General features: G+C 45.0%; 2 protein-coding genes across 2 annotated transcripts; both read right to left on the reverse strand.

Annotated features, from left to right (window-relative positions):
* Positions 1 to 142: 142 nt before the first annotated feature.
* On the reverse strand, positions 143 to 6,915 carry LOC128754368 (tensin-4-like). Its single transcript, XM_053856940.1, has 13 exons — positions 6,849 to 6,915; positions 6,028 to 6,272; positions 4,589 to 4,901; positions 4,234 to 4,511; positions 4,076 to 4,171; positions 3,352 to 3,483; positions 2,974 to 3,066; positions 2,543 to 2,620; positions 2,418 to 2,474; positions 2,062 to 2,233; positions 1,099 to 1,167; positions 862 to 891; positions 143 to 648 (listed from the first exon to the last, which is right to left on the reverse strand). Exons 1-13 carry the CDS (start codon positions 6,905 to 6,907, stop codon positions 528 to 530), a joined length of 1,743 nt encoding a protein of 580 aa, XP_053712915.1. The 5' UTR covers positions 6,908 to 6,915; the 3' UTR covers positions 143 to 527.
* Positions 6,916 to 8,398: 1,483 nt separating this feature from the next.
* Positions 8,399 to 11,589, reverse strand: LOC128754448 (C-C chemokine receptor type 7-like). The gene is made up of 3 exons (XM_053857074.1): positions 11,382 to 11,589; positions 10,979 to 11,019; positions 8,399 to 9,561 (listed from the first exon to the last, which is right to left on the reverse strand). Exons 1-3 carry the CDS (start codon positions 11,395 to 11,397, stop codon positions 8,494 to 8,496), a joined length of 1,125 nt encoding a protein of 374 aa, XP_053713049.1. The 5' UTR covers positions 11,398 to 11,589; the 3' UTR covers positions 8,399 to 8,493.
* Positions 11,590 to 13,443: the final 1,854 nt, after the last annotated feature.

Raw genomic sequence — 13,443 nt, forward strand, 5'->3', positions numbered from 1 at the left:
CAGTTGCAAACTAACTATGTTTCATCCAAATGGTTGCTGAAATTCAAAGGTTTTACAGCAGATAGTGCCATCTAGTGGACACAGAAAATCAAGACACTGTTTCATGAAGCCTCATACATCCATGAATGGATTTAGCTCACGGTTTAAACATCATTTTTATTAAACTTTGATACAGTAATAAAAGTACAGAAACATACATCATTTTCAAATAAATACATTTTAACACATTGCATTATTACAATATCATATCTTTCATAACAGAAGCTTTTTGGAATACGCTACATTTGATTGTTAATCATGTATATATCAGCGCAATTTTACATCAGCATCATTTTTTCATCATAGTGCATTCATGACACAACGGCAGACAACTTAAGTGCATGGCAGAATAGTCATAAAAATTACAAAGGAAGGAAAAAAAAACATTTTCAAGCTTTCAATGAACAATTTTTACAGTGAGTTTTCAGTCTTGCACACGAGCCTCACGTGTCGTAGATTACACATTCGCCTCTGAATCAACAAGTTCACTACAGCTTCTTGAAGTGTTTGACGACGGAGTCGAGCGGCTGCAGCGGGTCGTACTCAGCGAAGACGTGACAGACGTTCTCCATGTTGGCCTCCACGCCTTTCGCCACGAACCCAAACAACCTACAGCAGCAGAATAATTGATAAAAAGGTGAAAAACGGATGGAAACAAGAGTGGCAGCTAGAGGGGAAAGAAAGCTGTGGTGAAGTGTGAGTCAGAGACAGTAGTTCTGATTGAGCCACTGAAGTGTTTTTTTGTCTTTCCAAATCTTTTAATGCAATACAGCTATTTTAAACAACTTCATAATGCAGAAGTCAATATGTCCATTATCTCACCTAGAATCAAAGTTTGTCCCTTTTCTCCACCTGTAAGAATAAAAATGAGTATTATCATACAGTTTATTGTTTGCAGCAACTTACGTACGTATGTACGTACATGTTTCACATTTTTATTTATTTATTTATTTATTTTCAATAAATATATTCAGTAGTTCAACCGTTGTGAGAGAAAAAAACGGCATGCTGTCTGCTGCCAATAGGTGGCGCTTTGACCCGCAACATGTGATAACTCACAGTCGTTTGCCCGGATCTTCACCGCCGTGGCTGAGCAGGTGAGCAGGATAGTGGCGCCTGAAGAAGAGCCTGCGGGAGGAAGAGAAGAACATCAGTGTGGCCAACGTCTGACTCACACAAACACACTGAGGGGACCTGCTGCCTCCAACATTACTGTTCACCTCGAATTTGACTTGCATTTTATTTCCGAAACATAACAAAATAGGAGAAAGTGAGGAGTTATGTGCTGAAAACCTGTCGTTTAATTGTATATTCTTTCATTTCTGTAATACGTTATGCTAAAATATGCAAAGTATAAATCACAAATATTGGAGGGATATCTTGGCAGAACTATGGGTTCTAACTAAACTATTAGGACATACAATTATTTCAGTGAATTTGATGTATTTATTGTTGAGGTACAAGAAATAGTAATAATCTGAGTATTACTCATTAAAACATGGAGAGAAGAACAGTTGATCTAACCTAATGTAATCTAAAAGAATTTGAATTTAAAAAGAGGACAAATGAAGGAAATAAAATCCTAAATATCCAAAAGTTATATTTATAATTAGCAATGAAGAACGCAAGAAATTCTTCGACCAGCCTTGTGGCAGTGACATGCCGTAGGGCTCCAGAGATCAAGGGGAATTTATGAGAACAGATGTCAATAGCGTCCCCTGTCTGTGGCCTTCATTGCCACACAATTCAACCTTGTGAAAAATGTCATTTTTCCTTTTGTCTCATTTTTCACAACTGATGCTGACATTGGTCATTGCTCCTTTACCACTGAAAAGTCATGACTATAATACGTTTATAATTGCTAGCTTGAGCGCGAACCTCCAGCTCTCTTCTTTTTGTCGCCCAGGTTTCAGAGGTTTGATCATGTTCACTGTCCTCAGGTCGACTGCTTCAGATGCGGATCATTTCAAATGTTAAAGACACACACGTGCACGGGTTGACAGGATGTGCGCTCGTTCTTACTTCCTGTTGATATCCGTCAAAGTAACACCTTTCACCGAAACCTTCATGTTGACGATCGTCGGCGTGAAAGAGCCCGACTGCATCTGGAGCGTGGAGGTCACGGCCTTCTCCACCGCACACGGTCCGGTCAGCATCTCGGTGGGGACGGCGTTCAGATAGATGAAGTTAGAGGCTGCACCACAAACACGGACACGGAGGAAAGACATGTGAGGTTCGACCGCCCGAGACAAACAGCTATTTCAAACATGAGCGTGCGGCAGGAAAATGAAATAAAATATGAAACATAGAAAAATCTTGTTCAGTTCAAAGTAAGATTTCCAAATTCTTCAAGATCGGATTCTTTGCTCTTGTCTCACCTGTCGCTGTGTTTTCTGCTGCACTGTGGTTTGAACTTTCTCCTCCTGTGGTTTCGTCTGTGTAGGAGAGTACAAGTTTCATTCTCTACCAGCACACGCACGCACCTGCACACTCACACACCTACCATGGGACTGCAGCAGCAGCTTGCAGGGCAGAGCAAAAGCGGAGATGCTGTGCTGGTAAACCAGGGCTGAGAGACTTCCTGTCAAGAAATCAAAGGTTGGAAATCAAGACAAAAAAAGAAGAGTGTGAACATGTACCTTCATTTAAAAAATAATATTGCAAGTGAAGTACAGATGTATTTTCTCCCAACATCTTTTAAAGCATTTGTAAAAACGTTTTTTATCACTCTTCAATAACATTTTTTCTGAATGTGAATGGTGTTGGGTTTCCTGCTCACTCAACCTTAGTTCACTGATAGAAACCCGAGTCTCACACATGACTCGGTGAAGACCAGTGCGGTGTTAAAGAGGGAGCTTTATCCGTGTTCAGTCGGCCACAACCGACCACCTCCAGAGTCCAGACACCATGGTGACTCAACAGGATTTCACTCACCGAAATACGGTTCTCTGGAAGAGCCTTTGATGCGCACTCCTTTCGCCGATGACTCAATCAGAAAGTGGCGTACGAGGTCAGAGCTGCTCTCCCCTGTTGGAGTGGATGTTGGAAGTGTTATCAATTACGACCACTGGCTGAGATCAGAGCCGAATTCGCAATAGTGTAAATATGGACGATGTCCTCAAAGCGGATCTATGTGATGTAAATGTTTTTGGATTTGACTGCAGCCGAAACCACATTTTCTTTCTGCTCTTGTTTGAACTGCGGTCGGAAACCTGGACTGCCTCTCTGGTCTCACGACGGATATGGATGACCTCAGATCAAACTCAGTCTTTATGGCTCAAACTGAACAGTCCTCAAGCTGTTGTGATTTACCTGGGTAGGCAGTCACAGAGGAATCCGTTGGGATCTGTTCCACTTTCATGGCCAACCCGAAACTGCCCCTGTAGGAAGTGCTGTCTCTCACCACGAAGGTTCCTGCTTCTTTGTCCTTCACCAGGGCCTCAGCTGAAACAGCAAAAATCCAAACATAGTTACATACTTTTTTTTTTTTCATTTTGGAACAACTTGCTGTGAACCTCAGAACCAAACCCAAACCGTTGTCTTTAAAACATTCTGGTGAACTGGATCAATATTCCATAGTAAACACTGTTCTAAAGCCAGTGATGGGCAGATGAGGTGTCATGAAACAGTAGGGTTGATGAAACAGTGTTCTAATTTCCAGTGGTCACTAGATGGAGCTCTTGGTTTAGAAATGATGTGAGGTTTCATTGAATTAGTTGTTCAAACATTTTACAGCAGACAGCGCCATCTGGTGGCCTCCGAAAATCAGGGCACTGTTTCATGAAACCTCCTCAGCCCATCACTGTCTAAAGAAATGTTACAGTTAGAGTACTGCAGAGAAGGTTTCAAATCTCTGTTTCCCCTTCACTCAAGGACTTTATCCAGCCATGCTTCTGAAGGAAAAAGGTCACATGGTGTTTTGTTTTGTTCTTTTGTTCTTGCCAATGATAAGAATTGGATGTTGCATGGTTGTGCCATAATGTATCCTAAGTGTGGTTAGAGGGAGCTCAGATTTGTTCCCAAGAATCCCTTTTACCTTCTGCACGGCTGATATTGGGACGGAACCAGTACTTTGAGGAGTCCATGACGAACTTCATCGACGGCTGGCTGCCGCTGAATTGACATTTGTAACCTGATGGGTAAAACACAGGACGTTTAGCTGCTGATGTCAGAACTGCTGCACTTGAGACTCACTGCGAGGACTTGTCTGTGGTTGCTCCGGTTCGATATGCAGGTCCAGCTGAGGAGCTCCATTGACCAGCAGCACAGGAATATCCGTGAGTGAGCCAGCGAGGGATGCTGGACTGCTCTGAGCGCTGGTGGGTTCCTTTAAATGCTCCTGCCTGGTCAGTGAGGGTTTGTCTGGGCTGAGCCCAGAGTATCTCTGCCTGGACCCGTCACTGAAGGCTCCAGACATGCAGGCGATGAGTGATTCTGGCGAGTCAGCATCTTCGCTGGCCAAAGACAGGGTGCTGAGCAGGAGTAGGAAGAGAAAATTATTCTCAAGGGTAAAACTGGGGACTCATCAGGACCGCGGGAGTCAAAGTACCTGCCAAGGATATAGCTGGTATCCGAGCATGTGGACATGGAGAGGAGGGAGGCGACGCTGTTTCTGTTGGAGTGAGAGGGCAGCAGACACCCCTGCGAGTAGCTGACCTCGTTCCTGGAGGAGGCGCGTCGACGGGGTGAAGACCCGCACGGAAGCGGCGGGAGTGTGGACGACGGGGACCCAGAAAACACCACGCTTCCATGAGGGCTGCAGCTGGGAGTCGGGATGGGGATACAGGGTGACGTGATCACTGTGGGGCCTGGAGAGCACCCTCTGGGGACCAGCTGGACTCCAGACCGATGATCAAATTCATCTGCAGGCGAGAAAGAGCTCAGTCCTCCCTTTGCTACATGTTTCAAGCCGATGATACCAAACACCCTCAATGAGTCTTAACTTGTTCTGCCATTTGAATGTTTGGCTTCTCGTCGTTGCAGCAAAACACGCCGTTACCTGACGCTAGTGTGTGTTGAACTGGAACAAAAGGATTAATCGTCCCAGTTCTCAGCGGTGTTTGCGGAACAAGGTGGAGCCTTGGAAAACAATTTTAACGGACAGTTTGGAAGTGGCTCCCTAAAGCTGACCGAGACTCCAGAGGGTGGAGGAGAGCAGGGCGAGGCACACTGTCTGGGCAGTGATCCCTAAACAGCTGAAGGGGAGCAATTTCACAAAAATGATTACGCAACAAGGGCAAGTATCTCTGCATAACCCCAGGTGATGTTTTGTTGGTTATGCAACAGTGTATGTGATCCATGTTCGTCTTTGAACTTGTTGTGGCAGCACAGTCTGTTATGAGTCTGAAACAATGAATGAATTTTTGAAGTCTAATAAGACAAAGGGTTTGCCACAGGGAGTTTTTCCATCGCAAAATAAAGCAGCTTTTTGGGAAAATGATAATGATAGTAATGTTTAGGAAGGGGAAGTAGAAGGAGCTAGACTCTAATCCAAATTAGACCTTGAATTCATCTCTCAAAAATGGCATCAGAAGTGGGATTGGGATTCAGTTCATACCACAAAAAGCACTGAACGAGTGTGAAGGGCATGTTTTCTGTGAAAGAACTAACTCTTCTCTCTGAAGTGACCCTCATATTATGGAGTGCTTCTTTGCAGTGGACGTCTTTCCTTTCTAAAACGTGCCACGTAAAACCCACGAGTCAATGAGGTTTCATGAAACAGTGTCCTGATTTTCAGAGGCCACCAGATGGTGTCTGCGGTACAATGTTCGGACGTGAATTCAATGAACCCTCACGTCACTTCTAAACCATCTAGTGGCTTCTGGAAAACGAAGACACTGTTTCATCAACCCTGCCGTACTGTTTCATGAAACCTCATCTCCCCTCACTACCCATATTAATGAGGCTGCATTTGAGAGGTTGCAACTATGGCCTCAGCTGTATCTCATCGACACATGCCCAGTGTTGCTTCAACAGGTGAGCCAGTACCTGTAGGCGAGTCGCTGTCTGAGGGGCGCTTGTTGACGTGGATCGGTTCAAATGTCGGATCCATTTCTAGGATGAGTTTGTTGAGATTGTTCAGGGAGATGTCGAGGTCGACATCCTCACGGTTGCTCCGCTCATCCTCGACGACAGCCGTGTTCAGGCACACCGTTTGACCCACTCTCAGGACGTGATTGGGTACAGTGTGTGACATGACTTCAGCTGCAGGCATCACGTTCCCGCTCGGAATCCTTTGGAGACAACCAGACACACAATGGAAAGGGATCAGATGTACTGTCCTCCCTGGAATTACAGTCTGTGCTTTTGGAGAGCAAGCCTTTTCCCAGAGTCTCACTTTCAGCGACACACAATAGTGACACAGTCGAGCTTGTTCACTGCAGTGGCAGGGAAGGTATCAGTAGCTGGAGGCTTCATGGGATGGAATTTGCCTCCTGGTAGACATCTCACATCAGTGTGAGTAAATGTGTCACTTTTATGATACCACCATGACTAGCTCTTTGAATAAGGCGTGGAGGGGTGATTAGTGCCCCCTCATGGTGTTAGACACCAGGCGTGGTGCTCCATGAGTCACCCAGGTGGACCCTAGTCGCCGCGGCAACCCTGGTGTTTTCCTGCAACACCCACCGCAGCAAGGAAAAAATGATTCTAGTCGAAGTTTCTATGTGTCAGGAACGAAACAGAGGATTGGACAATCTGGGAGTACAGCTTCAAAAGTCACATCAAATTATCAACCCCAGAGAAAACAGCATATATATTTATGAGCTAATATTCAGACGCTTGATGCGAGTGAAATGGAGGAGTCCTACCTTGATTGAGTTCGTCTGGTGATGAGATCAGGTCTTTTCCAAAGCTCCTTCAGCTTCATGCAGACAACGTTCTGACTTGGACTTCACGTGTGCTGCACGCCTTTACTTTTAAATCCCAACCCCTTTTCCCAGCCCCCTCCTGCCGCGGGAAATACCAATCCCAGTGAGCTAGAATGGTGATGTCACTCTGATGGAGGGATGGGCGCGGAGACGCGATCACACCTGGTCTGTGTCACTCCACTTCATTTCCAAGAAGTGTTTGGTCACAAAGTTGGTATGTAGCCCTCATATTTTCCTCCGGGAATGCATTCATCTGTTCCTATCATTAGTATTATCATTATTTTTATTCTTAGCAGTAGTAGTAGTAGTAGTAGTAGTAGCACTTGTAAAAATGAAAAAGGGAAATATTACAATTAAGCACGCAAAACACAGTACTATTAGTAGTAGTAGTGGTAGTAGAAGTAATTGTAGTAGTAGTATTTTGTAAAAATAAAAAAGTCAAATATTACAATTAGGCACACAAAACACAATATTATTATTATTATTATTATTATTATTAGTAGTAGTAGTAGTAGCACTTGTAAAAATGAAAAAGGGAAATATTACAATTAAGCACGCAAAACACAGTACTATTAGTAGTAGTAGTAGTAGTAGAAGTAATTGTAGTAGTAGTATTTTGTAAAAATAAAAAAGTCAAATATTACAATTAGGCACACAAAACACAATATTATTATTATTATTATTATTATTATTAGTAGTAGTAGTAGTAGTAGTAGTCGTAGTAGTCGTAGTATTTGTAAAAATAAGTGAAATATTACAATTAAGTGCACAAAACACAGTATTAGTAGTAGTAGTGGTAGTAGTAGTAGTAGTAGTAGTCATAGTATTTGTATAACTAAATAAGTGAAATATTACAATTAAGTGCACAAAACAGTATTATTATTAGTAGTAGTAGTAGTAGCAGTAGTAGTATTTGCAAAAATAAAAAAGTGAAATATGACAAATAAGCACACTAAAAGAAATAAATCTAATTGAACAGGTGGCAATATGAGGAATAAAATACAGGTTACGGCCTGAGATAATCTCTTTGAGAGGTAATAAACTCTTCCTGCTGAAAAAAAATGATATTGTTCATGTGAATTGCTGCTCTTTCTTGCATGATCTTTTGGACATGATCTTGCTAGTTCTGAGTGCCATGAGTTTCCCGTCTTCCTCTGTTCACTCTTTTCTGCCGCGGGAGTGTTGAACCTCCTTCAGATTCTGGGTTGTGCGATCGTCTTCACCTCCTTGTGATGCTTGTTATCGAGTGAGCGCTGAACGTCCCATGTGTTTTTGTTCTTGTTGTATGACTTTCTAGTTCCTGTTTGTCTGTATTTTCAGGTTCTGTTCCTTGACGCGGATCATAAGTGCACTTGGTTCTCCATATCATATCATATCTCCATGTATTTGTGTTCAGTAAACTGTAGATCGTCGCATGATTTGGGGGAATTGTGAAGAATAAAGTGCATTATTAAGTCTCGGTAAAATTCAGTTTATTGATTCACAGACTTATTCTGACGTAATTGTGTTATATACAGTGACATTCAAAGAAACCAGACATTAGCAATGCATTCATGCATGTTGTGCCTCAGTGGTTTTGATTTGTTTACGGCGAAAATGTGGTGGTGGTGTCAGTCTCGTTGGCACCTGCGCTCCACTTCCTGCCGCATGTGTACTTGAAGAACCTCTCTTGGCTCAGGCACCCGAATTCCTTCAGAAGTTTGAGAAGATCGTGGCGAAACTTGACGCCGATGAACACGTAAAGGAAGGGGTTCAGGCAGCACCTGAGGAAGGCCAAGCACTGGGTGACGTCACTGGCATACAGCAACTTGTTCTCTTTGCCGCATTCTTTGACGTCGTCTGTCACGACCACCATCGTGGACCAGAAGAGGACCACATTATAGGGCACCTGACAGACCACAAAGACAACAACCACGGCGAGGATTACTTTGATGGCCTTGTTCCGCTCGAAGCTGCGTGCCTGGTACAAGGTTTGGACGATGCTGCTGTAACAAACAATCATGACCAACAGCGGGATCATGAACGCCACGACAACCTGGCTGGTTTGGATGCCGATACGAAGCGGGTCGCTGCTGCTTGAGAACGGTGTGCACGTGTGGTTGTTGATGGTGGTGTAGGTCATCTCTGGTATTGAGAAGATCATCGCCATCAGCCAGGCGACAGCTGAGGACACTTTGCTGAGGAACACGGCCTGCGAGCGGCGGCGATGAGCTGACACGGCTTTGGAGATGGCGAAGTAGCGGTCCATGCTGATGAAAGACAGCAGGAACATGCTGCAGTAGGACGTGACTTTATACACGGTGTGCATGGCCTTGCAAAGGAACAGACCCAGCACCCATTCAGCGATCAAGCTGGCAGCCCAGAAAGGCAGCGTCAAGGCAAAGAGCCAGTCTGCAATCGCCAGGTTCAGCAGGTAAACGTCCGTCATGGTCTTCAAGCGACTGAAGCGGTAAAAGGTGACGACGACCAGCAGGTTTCCCGCGAGCCCCGCCAAGCAGATGAGCGGGTAGAAGATGGGCATGAACCAGCGACGGAACTGCCGGTTCTCTTCCTTCTCGCACACCATTGAGAAGTCGCTGTAGTCGAAGGTGGTGGAGCTGTAGTCGGTGTCATTCATCGGAGTGACAGGCTCAGCATCCTGACACATGGCGAGCTGCAAACAGACATGCATTTCATGGCTAAACTGAACAGAACATACAGCAGGACACAAGGATATGTTTGAATGAAGAAGACCGCTCTGTTGCATGTACTGAGGAACTTGACAAAACTTCACGGTTATTCATTCTAATTGAAGACATGGAAAACAAAAGCATAACTGAGGGTGACGTGCCGTCATGTGCAACGCCCATCACGGCTCGGAGTTATATGCCCAACTCAGGCAACATTTCGATTAAGCCTCCCGGTTTACATGTTGTGCATTTGAAGTCAAACTATGAGCAGTTCCAGGGGGCGCTGTGAGCTCTTCAGTCCTGGTTCCCCTGAGCGCAGAGGAAGAGTAATGGAAGCTGACCGGTAGCAAGGAAGGTAGCTGACTGATGAACTAGTTTCGCTTCGGAGGTCGAGAATCAGCGAGTGATGGTTCAACGCCGTCACCGTCACGCTTCCTTCAGCAGATTTAGGAACTAAACTCGCAAGTTTCTGGACAAAATTAAATATTCTGGAGATTGTGTTGTCCATACATCACAAGAATGATGGATGTGGAGCATCTAAAGAGTCGCGCTTTTGTTCACTGCTGTGAGCGACTATGCTAACAGCTCCTCGCACAGAGCTTATGTTATCTCTTAAAACACACATCTTCTCATTTTCTTGTGAGAACTAACGCAATAAACGCAATCCGAGTAGAGGAAGTTGGAGACAAATCGGCGGATCATCGTCGTCGTGAGACATCAGCTAAGACCGAGGAGCACACAGTGCATCAGATAACACACACGACTTCCCCATTGTATAGAAGATTGTTAGACCGTTAGAGGATTCAGAGTTTGTTTACTTCCGCCGCGTAGCTAAAGTCCGCTCATAGTCCAGCTACTGAGCTACACGCTAGCTTAGTCACACGATTAACCAGCTGTTGTGTAAGTGCGAACTTAGCCGGACGAATGCATTCACCCGCTTCTCTGAGCTCTTCTGTGACTGGCAGCTTGGCAGAGAGGAGTCGCCAGCATGTTGCACACATAGACATGAACTACTACTGTCCCACTTGTGTAATTAGAGCCCTACTTGTGGGAGGAAATTGGAGTACCCAGATGAGATTTTTTTTAAAAAAGCACAGGGAGCTGCAACCTGTGAGTTGCCTCATGCTACTGTCGAAGCCCCAACTTTCTTGCTGTGAGGCTGCAGCCCATAATGCTTCCATAAGACCAGAGATCCTTCAATAGCAACAAGGTATTTGGCGTAACTTTGGAAAGGAAAGTGTCTTTGGGTTCTTCAGTCTGCAAAGAATCCTCATCCTTTTTCTCCGTCTCTGGGTTGTAAACTTGCTGTGGTTTTTCTAACGCGGTTTTGCACCCACCCGTGTTGTAAAGTCAGATTCAAGTTGCACAAAAGAACTTGACAGTAAAGACGATCCCTCTCACCTTGAAAACAATGAGGCATGTCAGGGAAGCGTGCAGAACACCTGAAAGAGTCAGACAGACGTTTGAATTAAAAGGCAGAAGTGTGTGCAAATCTACTTTCCTTTCCCTCCTGATGGGGCTATTGACCGTGACAAACAGACAAAAAGAGTTTGATTCTGGTGACACTTGACCGTGCAGACCAATAAAAAAAAGTGATTCACAATCACTAAAATACAACGGAAACCTTTGCAGTCAAAGAGCTGCTGAGAATCAAATGTGTATATTGACTGAGAAAGTGACTAAGGCTTGATAAAGTCAGACACTGAAATCCCTCTATTGCAAAACTGAGCTCAGTCATGTGTCTACCATCATTCATCTCTTGACTGAACTAACATGAAAAAGTTAGTGTCACGAGTGAACTCACCACTGACTGGAGACATCTTGGTTCGGGGAAGTTGACTGAAGGGTTGAGGTCTGTAGTTTGATGTCTTTTCTTGTCTCCCCCTCCTCAACAGAAACGCTCGTGTCACATGAGAAGAGCGATGCGCGGCTTGAAACCGCTTCTACCGCGTATGTAAATTGGCTCATTTGAAGTGTTGCATTCAACCAAGACGGATTCAAACAATAAATAAATAAATGAAGAAAACGAAAGCCAGTTAGGCGCTGCTTCCTATTTTTGGTTTGTTGTCAGTAAGTGACATGAATTACTTTCATTGTATTGTGGACCATCACGACAGTAAAGCCTCCGCCATAGTTCAATTGACACTATGAATCAAAGGAAGAAAGCGTGATGCACGTGGGCAGTATACAATAAGGAGAGCACACAGCCAGCAGCGTGGTGAGAGGGCCTTGCACGTATCTGCAGAAGCAGGTTTACGTGGCGGGTTTCTACCTCAACATGGTCCACTGTGGTCCCAATAAGAATATTGCTTCATGGTTTCCACCAAGCAAGTAGGCGAGATCCAGATACGGCACATGGCCCGGCCGGGAAACCACAGCAAGTCAGTAGCCTGGACGTCCAACATCTGCATGGAGCAAGCAACCAACCAGGTGAGGGAGTGAGAAGAACGCCCTGAAGGTGAAACTGTAGGAAGCAGAAATCACCTTTGGTTTCGAGAAGAGATGCAGTCAAGGCTGGTGGAGACCTCCATTGGTCACTCGCCCTTGGCACTTCAAATGTAGGACATGATCCAGTAGCCGAAAGGAGGTCATGCATGGACATGCTTGCAGGTGGTCCCCCACAGGATGGCGACCCCTCATGGATGGCTGCCTGCAGAGACCGGCTTGTTCATCCTGACATGGTTCATTCACTTCAAAGTCCAAAGCAAAGATGATACCACCATTAAACCACGATGAAACAGAGGCTGCGTAAGACACCCGGGTCGAGCTCCTGGTTCCTCCACCAGGCCCAAGCATCAAGGAAACATTGAGCAGCTGCAACACCTTAGCCATGTTGAGTGGGCTAGCAGTTTTCTGACCTCCGTCCGTGCAGAAAGTGGAGACATTGGACATGAGGAAGTAAGGGGGGAGGACTTCACGGCATGATCCCCACATGCACAACTGTCCAGCCTGTGGGAGCCAGAAGCCACAACATGATCATCCCTCATGACTCAAGGACACACCCTGCAGCTACGCCCCCCAGACTGGGCATGATGAGTCAACCTGCAGGTCCTGACTCTGCAGAACACTGGAGCTCGCTGCTCCACAGCTAACTGGCTTCAGCTGAGGCCTTCATGCGCCTGAACCCCAGGAGTCCGAGAAGCCGGCAGGTGAAACACGCTGAAACAGACTGAGAAACCAACATACATTATCAGGTTTCTTTTTTTTTTTTTTTCAAATAGCTTCTACTCCTGAAATAGCCTGAGCATTTCCCTGCAGTCCCAGTTTTCGCTTATATACCACCTTTTACCACATAATATGCAGATTGTAATAAGTATACAATTATGAATGAATTAAATGCCAAACCAAGATTTATTAGATTTAAAAGAATTTGTTTTTCTTTATTCTACTAGCAAGAACAAGACATGGCAACACACCTGCCTCTGCGGTTGCTTTCACCTAGAAGGCATGCGACCACAGCACCAGCGTGTACTAACATCTGCTTTTTTGTTGTTTCGCTTCAGCAAAGAGCTCTATAGTTATCGGTCAAAATAAATAAATAATTAAATGTACTAATGCAGAGAAGGCTTCAATTCCAACAGGGGTCACATCCTTCTTGCTCTACACTCACTGCTGTTGAAAACAGGAAATCTGAGTTGACTGTCTTTTAGCATAACCACTTCCACCACCTCATCCCTGCAGTGGAAAAATAAACCAACCACGCCACGCCTCGCTTGCTGTTGCTCCCCTGTCGAGGTGATGCGACTCAGTAACAACACTGATGATCAGGTATTCGAATTGTGAAAACAGGAAGGTCAGGGTCTCCATGGCGACCCTTGTTTGTCCCCCAGTTCCTCTTCCAAAAACAATGACTCCAACAAGCCTGG

Source organism: Synchiropus splendidus, chromosome 2 (assembly GCF_027744825.2).
Source record: "Synchiropus splendidus isolate RoL2022-P1 chromosome 2, RoL_Sspl_1.0, whole genome shotgun sequence".
Lineage (NCBI taxonomy): Eukaryota > Metazoa > Chordata > Actinopteri > Syngnathiformes > Callionymidae > Synchiropus > Synchiropus splendidus.

Excerpts from the sequence above, each read along its gene's own strand:
- LOC128754368 (XM_053856940.1), bottom strand. The coding sequence starts at position 6,907 with ATGAAGCTGAAGGAGCTTTGGAAAAGACCTGATCTCATCACCAGACGA. Across the intron at positions 4,512-4,588 it reads ACCAGCTATATCCTTGGCAG|CACCCTGTCTTTGGCCAGCG; the intron begins GTACTTTGACTC and ends ACTCCTGCTCAG. Across the intron at positions 2,475-2,542 it reads GCTGCTGCTGCAGTCCCATG|ACGAAACCACAGGAGGAGAA; the intron begins GTAGGTGTGTGA and ends TCTCCTACACAG.
- LOC128754448 (XM_053857074.1), bottom strand. Across the intron at positions 9,562-10,978 it reads CATGCCTCATTGTTTTCAAG|CTCGCCATGTGTCAGGATGC; the intron begins GTGAGAGGGATC and ends GTCTGTTTGCAG.